Source organism: Diadema antillarum, unplaced genomic scaffold, assembly GCF_040938485.1.
Source record: "Diadema antillarum isolate AM-2024a unplaced genomic scaffold, OU_Dant_1.0 seq00000550_RagTag, whole genome shotgun sequence".
Taxonomy (NCBI): Eukaryota; Metazoa; Echinodermata; class Echinoidea; order Diadematoida; family Diadematidae; genus Diadema; species Diadema antillarum.
This window is the reverse complement of record NW_027271495.1, coordinates 1100788-1115921: the sequence shown is the minus strand read 5'-3', so window position 1 is coordinate 1115921 and position 15134 is coordinate 1100788. Positions and strand designations below refer to the sequence as shown.

The 15134-nt window shown below is 38.4% G+C and overlaps 1 protein-coding gene across 1 annotated transcript; it reads right to left on the bottom strand.

The window, feature by feature from the left end:
* Positions 1–7258: 7258 nt before the first annotated feature.
* LOC139734879 (pancreatic lipase-related protein 2-like) lies at positions 7259–14920 on the bottom strand. Its single transcript, XM_071645661.1, has 5 exons — positions 14917–14920; positions 12321–12601; positions 10610–10841; positions 9771–9910; positions 7259–7552 (listed from the first exon to the last, which is right to left on the bottom strand). Exons 1-5 carry the CDS (start codon positions 14918–14920, stop codon positions 7259–7261), a joined length of 951 nt encoding a protein of 316 aa, XP_071501762.1.
* Positions 14921–15134: the final 214 nt, after the last annotated feature.

The window sequence follows — 15134 nt, the reverse complement described above, 5'->3', positions numbered from 1 at the left end:
CTTTGTCGTATGTTACTAACTCTATAAACTAACTCATAACTAACTCTATCAATGTGACATCATATTTTTTAAAAACAACAACAATATGGGAACTCAATGTAATATTATTTTGGTATCAAGCAGTGCCATTAAAATTTGTGGAGCAGTTGAAGGGCCCATTCCAGAATTTCACATTCTGTTCCTCCTGCCAGTGAGACTGGATGGCCAGGTAGGGACCGACAAGGGCGAAAACTATCGTCCACTTCAGCTCTGGACTGCCAATATTATTGATGTATAAGGTGTGCAGCTGAACCATGGTCCAGAACGAACGATGTTGGTAAGTGCGCATCCTCTCCAAGACATACCGGAATCTCTGCCACAGGTACTCCAAGTTCATCCCTCCGAGGGCAATACAGGGATAGACAAGGAACATGGTTTTCTCAGACCAGATGACGGCTTCGAGGTAAATTCGAGCTCTCGATTCCGCCGCTGACTCGTCCCCCGTGGAGATTGAGTAGTCCCAGGATAATCGCGACATGATGCCCCAAGTGGCGGTTACCATGGTATAGGCCATCCACACCCCCATCAATTCGCGCACAGCGAGGTAGTCATGATGAATGCGACGGATACTTCGGCGCGCAGCATCGACATTGAGGGTGTAGGAACTTCGCTGGATGATGCGCAAAGCGTGATTCATTTGGAGGTGGAGAGAAATGCGATTGACGAACATGATGTACCAGAAAAAGCCATAGCACACGAAGCCGACAACGGCGGCAACATCGCTGAAAATGAAAAAGCGCATTTGACAATGGTGTTCGACCACCAGGGATTCCACGCCTCTGAGAAGAGCATGCGCAATTGGCCAGCTCATGAAGATGAGTGCGAATCGAGTTTTGATCGCAGCCTGATGCGGAGAAGCGCGAATGACGCGCAAACGACGGCGAAGGAAGCGGGGATCAAGGGGACACCGCAGAATTTTTTTCGGAGACAGCAAGAGAGCCCGGGTTCTGACGAAGAGGGCATAGACAGGGATGATTATCACTTGGAGAAGGTAGGTCACGTATGAAATCATGAAAAGCAGCTGTCGAGACTTGCCCCATAGTTCGCGGAGGTACACGTAGCCATCGGCAATCAACATTGATGTCACCAGAGAGAGATACAGTAGAGTGGCGATGTCTATCGCGATGGAAAGCCAAGTACCTGTGAGCAGGCGGGGAAAATTCATAAATCAAGAAGCCTTCAATAACGATACAAATTCAGACAAGATTACACAAAGGACGATATAAACCTTTTGACAAGTGCACTAAGAAAGAAGTATGCCCTCACTTTTTGTGTACCGTTTGCAAACATTTTTTTAAAATTTTCATATAAACCATTCCTGTATGCGAGACTACAATACAATACTTAGTTTGTGCTCTTATGAGGAGTTATTTTATATGAATCAGTGGAAAAAGACCAATTGGCACATCAAATTGGAAATGCACTCTCTCTTTTATTTCAGCAATTTGCGATTATGATGACAAAAGGGGATTTCGAATTGACCGCTTCAGCGGCAAGTTTCAACGAACCCAACCAAACTATGTTTCCGTCCTGAAATTCAAGGAGTCTGATGGTTTATCCACGATTAATGAGACAATGCCTGTGTTCGAAACTTTTTGGCTTAGCCGGAGAAAAATCCAATTTTTGCCTTATAAGTTTTCAAGTCAGAATCCTTATTTTCAATGTAAGATTTGTCTAAGATTTAGCTTAAAATGTTTAGGAATGCTTATGGGATCAATAAATCCCAGAGACAATCCCGACGGTGGCCTTGATCCATCGTTGATACAATAATCAAATCTAATCTTTTCTCTTGCTGAAAGCATATAATTCTGTTCAACGACGCCTTCCGTTTCCCACACGCTCACTGAAACTGTTCATGTATTCTTTTTATCATACACAATTGCCAAGAACTTGTTCTCAGACTCAGATGATAGGCTGATTTTGGAGTTCTTTGAATACAGCTGCATGTAGAGTGCTATGTACATGTAAAAAAAAAATGTTTTTGACAATATTGTGAGTAACGATAATTGCAATTACCATTGTAACACCCGAAATACTGGAGGTTGTCTTTTTGTCACATTAGTTATAGCATTCGGAAACATTATCAAACTGTCAGTTTTGTAGGTAAAATCTCAATATTCTTAGCTCTGGGCTACATCGCCTTATTTATGCTAGCAGTTTCTCGGCTTCATAATGTCTACGACATGGTATAATAATTCACACATTTTTTACTGTCAGACAAACATACGTGCATATGGCTCCTTCTCTGAGTCAAATTCTTCGAGAGAGAGAAAATTTATGTCGTCATTGTCACCACTTCCGGCTTCGTTTAAAGTCGATCTTCGACGTCTCCGCCAAGTGCCCAAAATCAGGAGCGACAAGGAGATAAACGGTGTTAAACTTTCTTCCTTGTCGTCCCCGTCCTCTTTGTCCATCGCGGCCGAGGTGGTGTACGAGTTCGCATCGTCTCCACACTGGGACACGCGCCCGTCGACCAGGGAGGTGGACGTAGAGGACGGCACTTCCACCTCACCCTTGGCCGACACCGTAGGGTTGAAGGTACCGTAGATGGCAAATTGGGTGTCTATGAGCTGGGGATCCATCCTCGTCCAGTCCAAAACTGTACCAATAGGCTTTACTATCAACAATCGCTCTCTAATGAAAAGTGCAAAATGAAAGCCCTGCACCTGACAAATGGCTGGTCAGAAAGAAACACAAATACCGTCTCACAGTGTGTATGATAATATCACACGTCTGTGAGTTATTGTTAATGAGAAACACGATTGTCACGTTACCAGTGGTTTCGATTCCACTCTAGCCTCTCAAAACATTGCGAAACTCAACATATAAGATAATCATTATAAACAATCCACATTAGAAAAAAAAATCTTGAGTATCGATACCCGGCTCTACGAGGTTACAAGGGGGAAAAACCAAGGAAGATTCAGCTAATGAGGTATTTATGTTACTGCTGATGTACAAGCCCTCAAAATATAATGGGAATTTCAGGTCTGAACAAATTGGTAATCTGTTGATATGACCCATCATTTGGAAGACGAGCTTGACAAAAAGAACTAGCCCTTGAAAAATGGGAGGATAACTATAATACTTACAATAATCGTAGTAATGCATGATATTAATAATTACACTAACAATAGCAAAAGGCATGTTCGTGAATTGATATCAATAATACCCCCAATAACAATATGAGCCTCAGGAAAGGAAGTATAGCATACGAGAGTCAGGATCCACCATCATAAGATTATTTCAACATGAACAATCAAGTTTTAGAAATCGAAATAAGAGTATAACTCCAATTTCTGAGCATTTGAATAAAAATCAACACGATATCTGTATGTCATCATGCCATCTGCCAGTGATTTAACTTTGGTTGTTTCACACACACACACACACACACACACACGCACATACACATATTCCTGCTGGAGTTTGATCACCAATATTGATGCCTGCAATCTGACCTTCTGATATTGACGATAATAATGAAAATGACACTGAATTTTTACTATTGTTGAACAGCCCAACCTGAAATCATGGAGGAATAACAAACAAGTTTATACTTTACAGCAATGTGGAAAACAGCTAAAATAGTACAATGGGAATACATGTATACCAAATATAGTAAAACTGTAAACGTAATACTTTGTATTTTGGTAATGGTGAAGTAACGTAGGACCTAAACATATAAGATAGGGCTACATCTAGGTCTAGCTATTTTACTAGCAAAAAGATAGAGAATTAGGCCGACAACGTATGCGTATAATACCGAATCCAGGAATGATGACCTGACAGAAACGCAATAATTTGTTGCTAGAGTTAAAAAGCTTCAACATTTCTAGAACATTGTTGGTCAAGAACAGAAATTTGCACTAATGGGGTCCCCCCCCCCCCCAATCTGCGGCTCCTGTATTATACCTTTGTAGGTGAGCAAATAAAATAATGAACGGCGTAACTTTCCTGTGCACATAAATACGGACAGCTGCGTAAAATGGATGTACAATAACAGTGGCACACCAGTTTTTTTTTTTATGCAAAACATGCATGTCAGTGTGTTTACATTTCGTGTGTGTGTGTTGATACGTGTTACTAGTAAATGATTATCATTATGTGTGCGTGAATATTTCTGACATTTTTATATGCGTATGAGTGAACATTTATGTTTCACTTCTCTTGCTACTATCCGTTTCTTAGTATAGAGAATTGATTTTTCTTTCTTTTAAGAAACAAAATATTCTTAAAAGTCGAAATTCTTCTTGTTAGTTCCAGTTGGTTTGTTGTTGGGTTGTTTTTTGTTTTTGTTTTTTTTTTGGGGGGGGGATATTTGCTAAGTTCCTTGGTCAAACAGTAAATATATGTGGACGTTACGACTTCCCTTTTATAACAATTTTTCCTATAAAAACGACATAAATAGAAACGATAATTATGCTATTTAACATCTTTATTATCAACAACATTAATTTGTCCGTTTCTTGTGGTGCAGGTTGAATTGTCGTCAGAAAGCAATTGGGTAAATTGTATACCATGTGCATCTTTTGAATAATTTCTAGAATTGCAAAGTTGCCAAAGCTACGTAGGCCTGGATAATTTTATACTCATACAATATTTCATCACAATAAAGATTTTGGCTCTATTACCAGGATTACAAGATTTGAAATAGATTAACGCTTGATTTTTGTGCAAGGGTGTGTGTGGGAGTGGGATCGAGTTCAATATCAATTTATATTTGCTATCTTTATCGTATATTTGCCCACAGAATACTAAAGTACCGAATTACACACACACACACACACACACACACACACACACACACACACTCAATGCATCACATACGTTCACGCAAGAAAAAAGTGCAAGGTCGATGACATTGCGTCATCCTCTGGCATCTTAGACCACTTATCAACAACACTTCAAGGAAAACCATTAAACTCTCCCAGGTCCAAGTACATAGGACTCACTCTTCCAATAACAATGACAAAAATGACACAGAGGAAGTGAAAGAGAGGAGAGAGGGAGAGCGAGATTCGGTACAAATTTCTATCACGCTATTCTGGCATTGTCTGAGATGCTAGATTTTGATATTCACACACTACACCTGTACAGAAAGAATCATAACACGTAAAGCTGATATCTAATGCTGCATATAATTCTACTTTATTGATTTAAGTTATATTTTTCTTTATCTCTTTTTTTTAATTAGTCACTGAATGCAATGTTCTTATCTGTCGGTACAGAGAGTTAAGAAGTCCTTCTACAAATTTGACATGCGTTTTCTCTTTTTATCAACACATAAATTATATGGAACCAGTCGTGGCAAGGAGAAGCGTGGAAAGGGGAAGGGGTAGAGATAGCGAACTAGAAACGTATGATACCAGTGCTGATACAGCGATCTTCCCTACAAAATGGCATGAATTTATCATCGCCTAAATACTTCATGGCGCCACGCACAAAAATGTGCAAAGTGCTTATATACGTAAACCCCTGATACTCGTTGCGTCATAATGTGATATGTTTTCAAAGCAGTAAAACACCTTAGTTTCATCTTATTTTGACTTGGAAAGTCCAAAGTGGGAAATAATTTACCAATACAAATGTCGTTTTTATTGGCATTCGTTGAATGTCAAAATTGTTTTGACCTGTTACCAATCCCAGCCTTTCGTTAGGATACATAAGCACCCTTTACATTAATGCAAATTAACCGTGAAAACGACACAGCTATGGCTTAGCTTTAATTTTAAAGAAGTTGTTTGGAAGTTGCGGTAACGTCTCTTATATCAAAGGTTAATAAATCAAGTCCAAGAAAAAAAAAACTTCTATGATTAAAACCTGTATTTTCCTCTCATGATTTTTACCCTTTGTTGCTAGCAAAGACGCTCAACTAATCTCTACTATCTTTGGTTGCTAGTATTTGAAGAGTTTGATTCCGAAACGAGGTAACTCCACTCTTTTTAATTTCAGATTAAAGCTGTTAAAACCTCGGATATATTTGAAGAGCTTGTTTCTAAAAGGCGCTAAATCCATTGAAAAATGATGGATTTAGCGCCTTTTAGAAGCAAGCTCTTCATTTAATCATGACCTAAAAAATATACCTAGTTATGTGACAACTGAAGTATCACTGGAAATGTTTAATTTCGTTCTAGCTGATGCTTGACTTCCATTAAAATGTTCAAAAATGACACACAACCCATTTTTAAACTAAAACTGAAAATAAAACTCTTTATTTCATCATGTAAAATGAAAACTGCTCTGTCATTTAAGCCCTATGGGTCAATGCCACCGTTTACTTCGGGATCACGATGACCAAGCGTCTCTAAATGGCTACACTTTTAACTGATCATTCAATTGAGAAGACCACGTTAACTGAGGATTTGTCTCATGTTAACTTTGTTTTTAAAAAAATATGAAGCAGTTCTCCTTAACTTTTCGCTTTATACACAGATTGCGGAAGAAATTCACATTTGCCAACAATACTGAAGACGAGATGATAATCATTGTGATCATATTGTTTCAGAATCCCCCGTGACTTAATTTGATAGATTGATGACAATTTTCGACGTTGCCTGGGGAGCTAAATGTGAGTAGGATAAAGAGACAGTAGCATGGTCAGAATTGGCTCTAGGGCTACAGGGCCCTCCTCTTTCAAGTTGGTTGTATCCGAGATTTCGACTGACAAATACAATAGTCTTCAATTTCTTAAAGGTCCTGTTTACCTTTGGGAGCAATGATAATTTTCAAGATGTCACTTTTGAAGCGTATGTGTAGGTCATTTGTATCACAGAACATCCTGATACATAGTTTTGGGTTTGTTTGTTTGTTTGTTTGTTTTTTGCAATGAAGCCTAAAATATAAGGAGATATCACTATTTTTCTCATATAACCATAAAAGTGTGGACGGTTTAGTCTGGAAATATTTTTACATAAAAGTTCACATTTTGTATATTTAACAATACTTATCGATTATACTGGTTCAAATTTTTACATTGGTTGTTTCTATCCCTAACTCAAATTTTAGAACTATTTTGAAACACTAATGCTGGGTTTTTGTTTCATCTGCAAATGATATATTATGCCCTCATCGTCTGATTGGTCAATTTGACGTTGTCTAACATTTTGCATCGGAGGGATCTCTATACTACTCTGCATGCATTACTTTTCTTTTCAGTTTCACTCTGTCGGTGTAATGGAATGCGTAGATTATTTTCAATCGATCATTAATATTCTCCTCATCCCTGGCAATAGGGTTCATCTCCGTTCGTGGTGAGATAGAAGGCGCCCTCACCCTTGGATTTGTCGGCCCTGTAGCCCATTTGTGGGCAGTCAGAGCTCGTGCAAGCCACAGCCAAACCGTCGTCAATGTCTTCCCACGTCGCGGCTCTCTCTTTGGCCGTGAATGAGCACGTGTTCCAAATGCTCTCGATGTAATATTCCACAGCTCGACTGTGATCACATGTTACCGACCAGAACGGGCAACCCGGCATGTCCATTCCTCCATTGGGGTAGAAATCCTGATGGCCGAGCTAAAATGGCAGATAAACGGCACAACCACAGAGGTGAGTATGATCAAAATAATACAAATACCCCTATACTTTTCTCTTCTTGTCTTCATTTTCCCCTTTAAACCAACCTACCCATTATTGAGTCGAATTGAATTTTAATTAGAATTCTCTTTAAAGATTTAAAAAAAAAACCGTAAAAGAATCATCGACATTTCTGAAGAAAGAAGAAATTAAAAAAAAAAATCAAAACGAGACATGTTTGTTGCCGGGCAATGCAAGTAGTTCCCGAACAGAGTTGATTTCTTATATACCTGACAGTTTATTGTACAATAGAAAATCTGGACAATTTTTCGTCTCATGTTGAAGGTGTTAGAACACCGAGGGCGCTGTAACCAATACGATAGGCAGCCAGATTTTCCCATGACACACTGCTATGAAATCTGACAAGAAGCTTGGCCGACATTAGCCACAATCGAGAAATATGACTCGGAAGCGTGTACTGTTACGTTTGGAACCTATGGGTCAACATCGACAAAAATAATAGAAGCCTACAATATTATTGACCACCAAGACATTCCCACAAATTCGAACGAATCGGTACGCGGGGTAGCCATCACAAAGTTTAATATTGCATTATTTTATAAAACATTAATGGCAATGTAAAAGGCAAATCAATATTGGAGGTACTGCTGAAGCATAAAAATGTTATTTCAAGCAAAAATACTCTTCAATACACATTTGTAGAAAATGCATTTAATAATAAATGCAGTTTGCAGAGTTCACAAAAAGGGATCCTCCAACATTCATATTCTTGCATATTATATACGATTTCGGAGACGACTGACGCGAGAATGATCATATTGTCGACTAGACTTTCTCCTGATACACTTTAATTACATTAAAAAATCATCATCATCATCATCATCATTACGAAAACTAGCTAGACTCTTGCTCGGTAAAACCCCCGCAAAAATAATGCCGCGAGGGCAACGTATAACGCCATTGACTCCATAATGTACTGCGGCTGGCTCGTCATCCAGGGGATACATTGATTTGGACACATTGATTTGTGGGGCAAATTATTTGTTGTATAGGGCCCAAATCTTTTTTTTTTCTCTCTCTCTCTCTTCTTTCTTTAAAACACAACAATAACACCAGGGACGACGGCTTTAGATTTTCTCTTGTTTACAGAAAGATGATGATGATGATGAAGTCTTGTATAGCGCCGGTATCCGCCAGGTCAGGCGCTCATGGCGCTTGCTCCAAAATAAATACATTTTACAGAAAGATGCGGATCAATTTGGTTTTCAAGTCGATTGAGTGGGTATTTTCATTTCACGTAGCAATGGATGGTAAGGCACATAGCTGTGCATGACTAAACCAAAACCCAAAGAGAAATGTGGATTGAGTGAAAGCAGCAATATTAGGAGAACACATCAGTGGAAGTTTGAGGAAAACATGACAATCGATGCAAAAGTTATGAATTTTTAAAGTTTTGGTGTTGGAACCGATGGATGGGGAGACTACTAGAGGTTATGACGTCATGCGTGGACAATAATCATAAAGAAATAATAAAGGGAATTCCACAAAAATTAACTTTTCTAGCATAATGAAAGAGCACTTGACTAACCGCTTTCAGAAAGCAGGGGGAATTATTGCTACCCTTAACATAAAATGTCAGCATCAAGTTGATGAAATGTGTAATTTTCATGAAAAATGAATTTTTGCGGAATTCGCTTTTATATTGTCTTTATATTGTTGTTCACACATGACGTCATAACCTTTTGTAGTCTCCATCATCCAGCGGTTCCAACACCAAAACTTTAAAAATTCATAACTTTTGCATCGATTGTCCGATTTTCCTCAAACTTTCATTGATGTGTTCTACTTATGTTGCTGCTTCACTCAATCCACATTTCTCTTTGGGTTTTGGTTTCTTTTATGCTGAAGTGTTACAGCAGGATGATATCACAGGTGGAATATGAATAAAGATGATCGGGGGATTTTTGTTTTGTTTTGTTTTGTTTTGTTTTTTGGAGGAAGGGTTTAACAGTGAGCAGGAAAAAAAAATAATAAAACCATGTTTGACAATATCTTATGGTGCATATTTCCAATAAAGTTTATCGATTTGTATATGTACAGACCAAAATTCATCAATAGCGGTCAACATACTTGGATGGAAGGGACATTTTTAAATGCTGGAGTGTCTGAGGCCTAGTCTAAGACCAAACAGGCCTACCTCGTCCATGAGTCCAGCGCCACCAGCTACGATGATGTCACCGTCTGTGTGAAGCACATCGACGAAGAGGGCGTCTGTTGGATCCAGTCGACACTCCGGTTCCAAATCACCACCGAACTCTGGACCGGCTGGATCCATACCTAGATCAAGGTACATTGAAAGAAAGACTCAGAGATGGAACAGCTTGAAAAAAGATGTGGAGACACAATAACTATTATAACAGATTACGTTGAAAATTCCGAAAAGATTGAATAACGTGAAAAGTGTTGATTAATACTTGCCATGCTGCATGCAGGTACATGCACGCTAAAATATATATAAAAAAAACGCGCTTAGATTGACAATCCCTTCTTTGTCCTTTTCATGTTGTTGTTGTGTTTTAAAGAAAGAAGAGAGAAAAAAAATTGGGGCCCCTATGCAACAAATAATTCCCCCCCCCCAAAAAAAAAAAACAAACAAACAAACAAACAAACAAACATAATAAATCTTAAAGGTATTAAACAGGAATGTTAGATGTATGTTAATATTTATGCTAGACAGAATTACAAAGAAAATGATTCATGCTATCCGTTTTTGCATTTGACTGATTCAAATAAGAAATATTGGGACTGTCATACATGCTATACAATCCACCATTTACGCATAGGACAGAACGTGACTGTTATGTATGTTACTGGGTGAAAACACCCTCCTGTGCGAGTATAAACATGGATGCGGCAAGTAATGGATTGGACGAAAAGTGCAACTGAAAAATCAAGTAATCTTCGCACAAAAAGCCAACCAATCAAAGAAAGAAATAAACGCAATCGAATAAACAAAAAGACAACCAAAAAACTCACCGGAAATTCGACCAATCATGCCGTCACACGCCTCCCCGGCGTAGCCCCCCGTGTGGGCACCGAGGCTGTGGCCAATGATGTGCATAGAGCTGAGGGCTGCATTTTCCACCGTGTTGAATGCCTGAATGAGCGCGGCCACTTCTCGCCCAACGACTCGAGTGTTCGCCCTGCTTTGAGGATATCCGCGGGATGCACCTGGGTTCCAGTCAACCATCACCACATTTACGTCGTACTGGACGTAGTGAGGTAGAACAGAACCATAAACCATTATAAAAAGAAAGAGAAATAGGCAAACAAGAAGAGGGTTGAATTATGCACAAATTGTCACAACGGCTATAAACACTACTGACATAAAACAGGAATACCAATTAATGCACACCGAGTAGCAGTAACAGTAAAAGCTGGGGTTTTATAAGGAGGGGGCTATAAGGTCAACAGATATTGGCTCTAATTTGACAAGTACAAACGGTGGCAGCCAGGTTTTTGCAACAACACGAAGCTAAAACACTTAATGTTTCCTGCGATAATCATTTACCTGTGTACAGGGGGGTCATCGACAAATTGTGAATCTATTTTGACCTATGTGGCTTCTCAGCAAGTCATTCTAATGGAGTTTGTTTGCAGTGTAGACGTTTCAATATAACAGTAAAGTTCATGAATTTGAACAGTAAAGTTATTTCATAGAAATATCTTTGTGCATTCATAGATCTTTACCTCATAACAAGGTTCCTATATGAACATTATGATTACTTATTATATCAACGTATATCAACGTTTTATTTGGTGGCCCGTGTGGGCCATCAACACGACCAAATTTCATTTTGGTGGCCCAACAATGCACTTTGGAGCACCGAAAAAAGGAAAGGCTTGAGCATGCAATAATTTGATAAGACGTGGAAGTAGTTGTGTACAACATGCTATGTTCATGATCAAATTTGAAAGTATAATGAAAACTACGTCAAATACCACATATTACTAAGAAGTAAGATGGTAGAAGACATATGAAATGCCAAATGGATGTTGAGATTTCACGTATTGGCTCCACGAAAATAGTGAAGAAACAAACTGGTAATGCATTTTTGTCCAATAAAGCATGAGTTTATTTGACTCAAATTTTTGGCGTCCTATGATGCCTTCTTCAGGAATCTTGACAATGACGGTATCGAAACAAAGCAAAACAACAATTTTGTTTTTATACCGTCATTGTCAAGACTTCTGAAGAAAGCGTAGGACGCCGAAAATTTGAGTTACATTTTATCAGACGAATGTAAGATAAACTGAAAAAATTGTACCACTTTGGATCATGTTCCCCTTTTCTTTCCTTTTTTGATGATTGAAATAAATAAGCTATTGCATTGAACTGGAAAAAAAAAATGAGTCGAATAAACTCATGCTTATTTGGCCAAAAATGCATTACCAGTTTGTTTCTTTATAGATAGATGGACATATGGATAGATAGATTTAGATATAAATGTTTATATCTATTCATTTATTTATCAAAACACTTTAAAAAATTATGCTTGGCAGCCCGATCGGCCACCAAACATAAATTTGTGAAATGATTTCATTTTTTAAAATCAAAATCATCTCCATTTTCACATGTCTTAAAGAGTTGACACATTCTTCAAACTAATCCTATTTCCTTATTGAAAAAAAAAGCCCACAAATTATCACATCAAAACAAACTTCATTATCGATGATTTTGGCCTACGTTTTCAAGAAGCTTGTCCTTCATCTCGATCCATGATGCTCCCCCCATGCTGTCCGTGTAACCGTGGATCAAAAACTTCGTGTCTCTGTCTGCTTGGAAGTGTGAAGCCGTGATGGTTGCTGTGTTCTCATGGTCAATGGCGTCGCCAGTGTTTGGATTGTCTTGGGTGTACAACATGAACGAGGTCCCGACATCATCGGGCGAATCGGGTGTTCGCCAATGACATGTTCCAAAGGAAGTTTCGAAACACCAGTCGTCGTAACATACCGAACCTAGTGATGCTGGGGAAAAGGGAAACAAAAAACAAACAAAACAAACAAACAAAAAAGGCGATAAGCCTGAGTAATCTGAAATGAAACTAATCAATCTCCATAAAATTCAATCTAAAGACCCAAAGGCCCTAATGCTACGTTTACTTTATACCATGATCCCGGCGGTCACGGCAGTCACGTTTAAGGCCATCATGAACAAAACGGAGGACGTGAGACAGCGTTGGTGGACGAGATGGACAAACGTGACAAGCCGTCATTGCCGTGGAAGTCGTGTCAGATTTTAAACTGTCAAAAAAAAAAGATGCTACGGCAGTCCCGGTACTTATGAGATTAAAGGTTGTAACAAAACATGATGAGCGAAAGAAAAAGAAGAGAATAATAATTGAATAAAAAAAAAAGTGACAGCACTTAATATGCCGTAACAGAACTTGGAGGTTCTCCGTTCTAGGGCTTGCCAGAAATATTGTGTAGCCTAGCCTGACAAGACGCTTTACGAAAGGCGTGTGATACCTGCATGTTCACCGGAGCCAGGTCTGGAAAAAACTAGACTAGAATGATGCGGAGGAGAAAAAACAGACAAACAAACAGAGAATATCTCATCTACCAACGGCACACTAAGTTCTGGACAAACGTTGTTAGTCTTGGTACATAACATCTATATAAAAAGACATAAATATTTTCTTTTAATAGGCAACTTCTTGTCATCCCTAAACTAGTTGATACAGAGTGAAATTACTTATTCATAATGAACAAAGAGGAAATCCACAATACAGCCAACGTTAGCATAAAAAAAACCGTGTAAATGGTTTTCCCATGCGAACGTATGTACTTTTACTATCTCCTCCATAGCTCCTTGTTTTGTACTTTCATGAAAGTTCAACACAAAAGTAATAAGATTTATTAATATATATGCACACACACACACACACACACACACACATATATATATATATATATATATATATATATATATACATGTACAAAATATATAAACAATGCATATCGATGTAAAGTCACTCCTGCCCTCTAAGATTGAGAAAATAATTTCGTGATAAAAATGGTCTCATGAAAAAGGCATGAATTTGTGAATTTCTTTAAGTCTTGTTCGTGAGGCAGTAAAAAGAGTGGTGGTCAGTTTACACTGTTGCAGTATCAAAATCAGCCTCTAAAGTCTAATTTTCCTACTCGTCAAACTAACCATGCCTTCTCAACTTACAAGTTGGGAGATAGTAACATTTAACTACTTGGAAGAAGAAAAAAAACAGAAAAAAGGTCTCTCAGAATAGCAAAACTTACACGTTGCAATGCAACTCAAGATTGCGATGACAAGTTCAGGAGATTTCATGATGACCGTAACTACGAGTTAGTAGCAGCTGTATTGAATCTCAGGATATGTTCTGCGGGAAGGCTAGAGTGGACCCTCTTTTTATACCCTTCACAATCTCTGTAACGCCTTATCTGGCCGCAGTTAATGACGTCAGGCAGTGTAAATTCTATTCACAGTTTATTCTTTTCATTGAAACCCCACGTGGTGGTCAGGAGGCGATTATGAGATAAGTATAGTTATTATTACTCATTAATTTCCAAGATATCTATATAAGCTGCTGTTTTACGTATAATTACGACGTAATGACCGAACTCGAATGCGCTAAATTATGAGGCCATTAGTGGTAATTGTGTAATGCTATCACACACACCACCTGTGAAATGGTGGAGCATTTGAATGTTTTCACACGTTGTGTTCCCGTTTTTTGTTCTTATTTTTCAAGACGCGACGGATGTGGGTCTTAGCTTTGACCCTACTAGTTTACCCCCTTCTTTAATTTTAGCTTTAGTTTCAACTCTTGGTACAGTTCAAAATATCGAATCTTTACCCTCCATTCTACAATGATGTGCACATTGGAAGCAAATTTGAATGGTATGATTACAAATTCTTATTATGATGAATAAAGTACTTATTTATATAATAACCAGTTGAAATTTTTCATGGACAGACCCAGTAGTCGGCTCCCCTCCCCATCCTTTAACCACGTTATAGGGAAATAGAACTATGAGAAATGTAGGCCCTACATTAGACACTGTTGAATGTGAGCGTAATGCCAGTAGAAAACTGTGCATGTCTCGGCAAGGGGCTTATGATTTCGGAAAAACAAACAAAAATCGAGAGGCTGCTGCTGCGCAGTGGGTTTACGTGAGTGTGTTTCTCCTATTTTGAACTGAGAGTGGAAACAGCTAGTTAGATAGATGTTAACACAAATTTCAAATGAAACCCTTACATGATGCAAAATTTAATTCTGATACATATTACGCCTAGACATAATTACCCATGTTTCCAACTTAACAGCATGATTCCATCGGGTTTTTTTTTTTTTTTTTTTTTTTTTTGGGGGGGGGGGGGTTGGTCGTATGCGGGCCATTGTGAAAAAAAAAATTGATTGGCTGATTTTCCTTCTTTATTTGAATAACCAAATCCTACACCAAATAACTCTATACGTATTGCCATTTTTCAAGAAGGAGTTATTAATAACTACAAAGTTTGAGG

What these genes read in the sequence shown, in the direction of transcription:
- LOC139734879 (XM_071645661.1), bottom strand. An exon ending in AGGACAAGCTTCTTGAAAAC is followed by an intron (nt 10,842 to 12,320) that starts GTAGGCCAAAAT and finishes CACTACGTCCAG; the next exon opens with TACGACGTAAATGTGGTGAT. An exon ending in CATGATTGGTCGAATTTCCG is followed by an intron (nt 9,911 to 10,609) that starts GTGAGTTTTTTG and finishes ACCTTGATCTAG; the next exon opens with GTATGGATCCAGCCGGTCCA.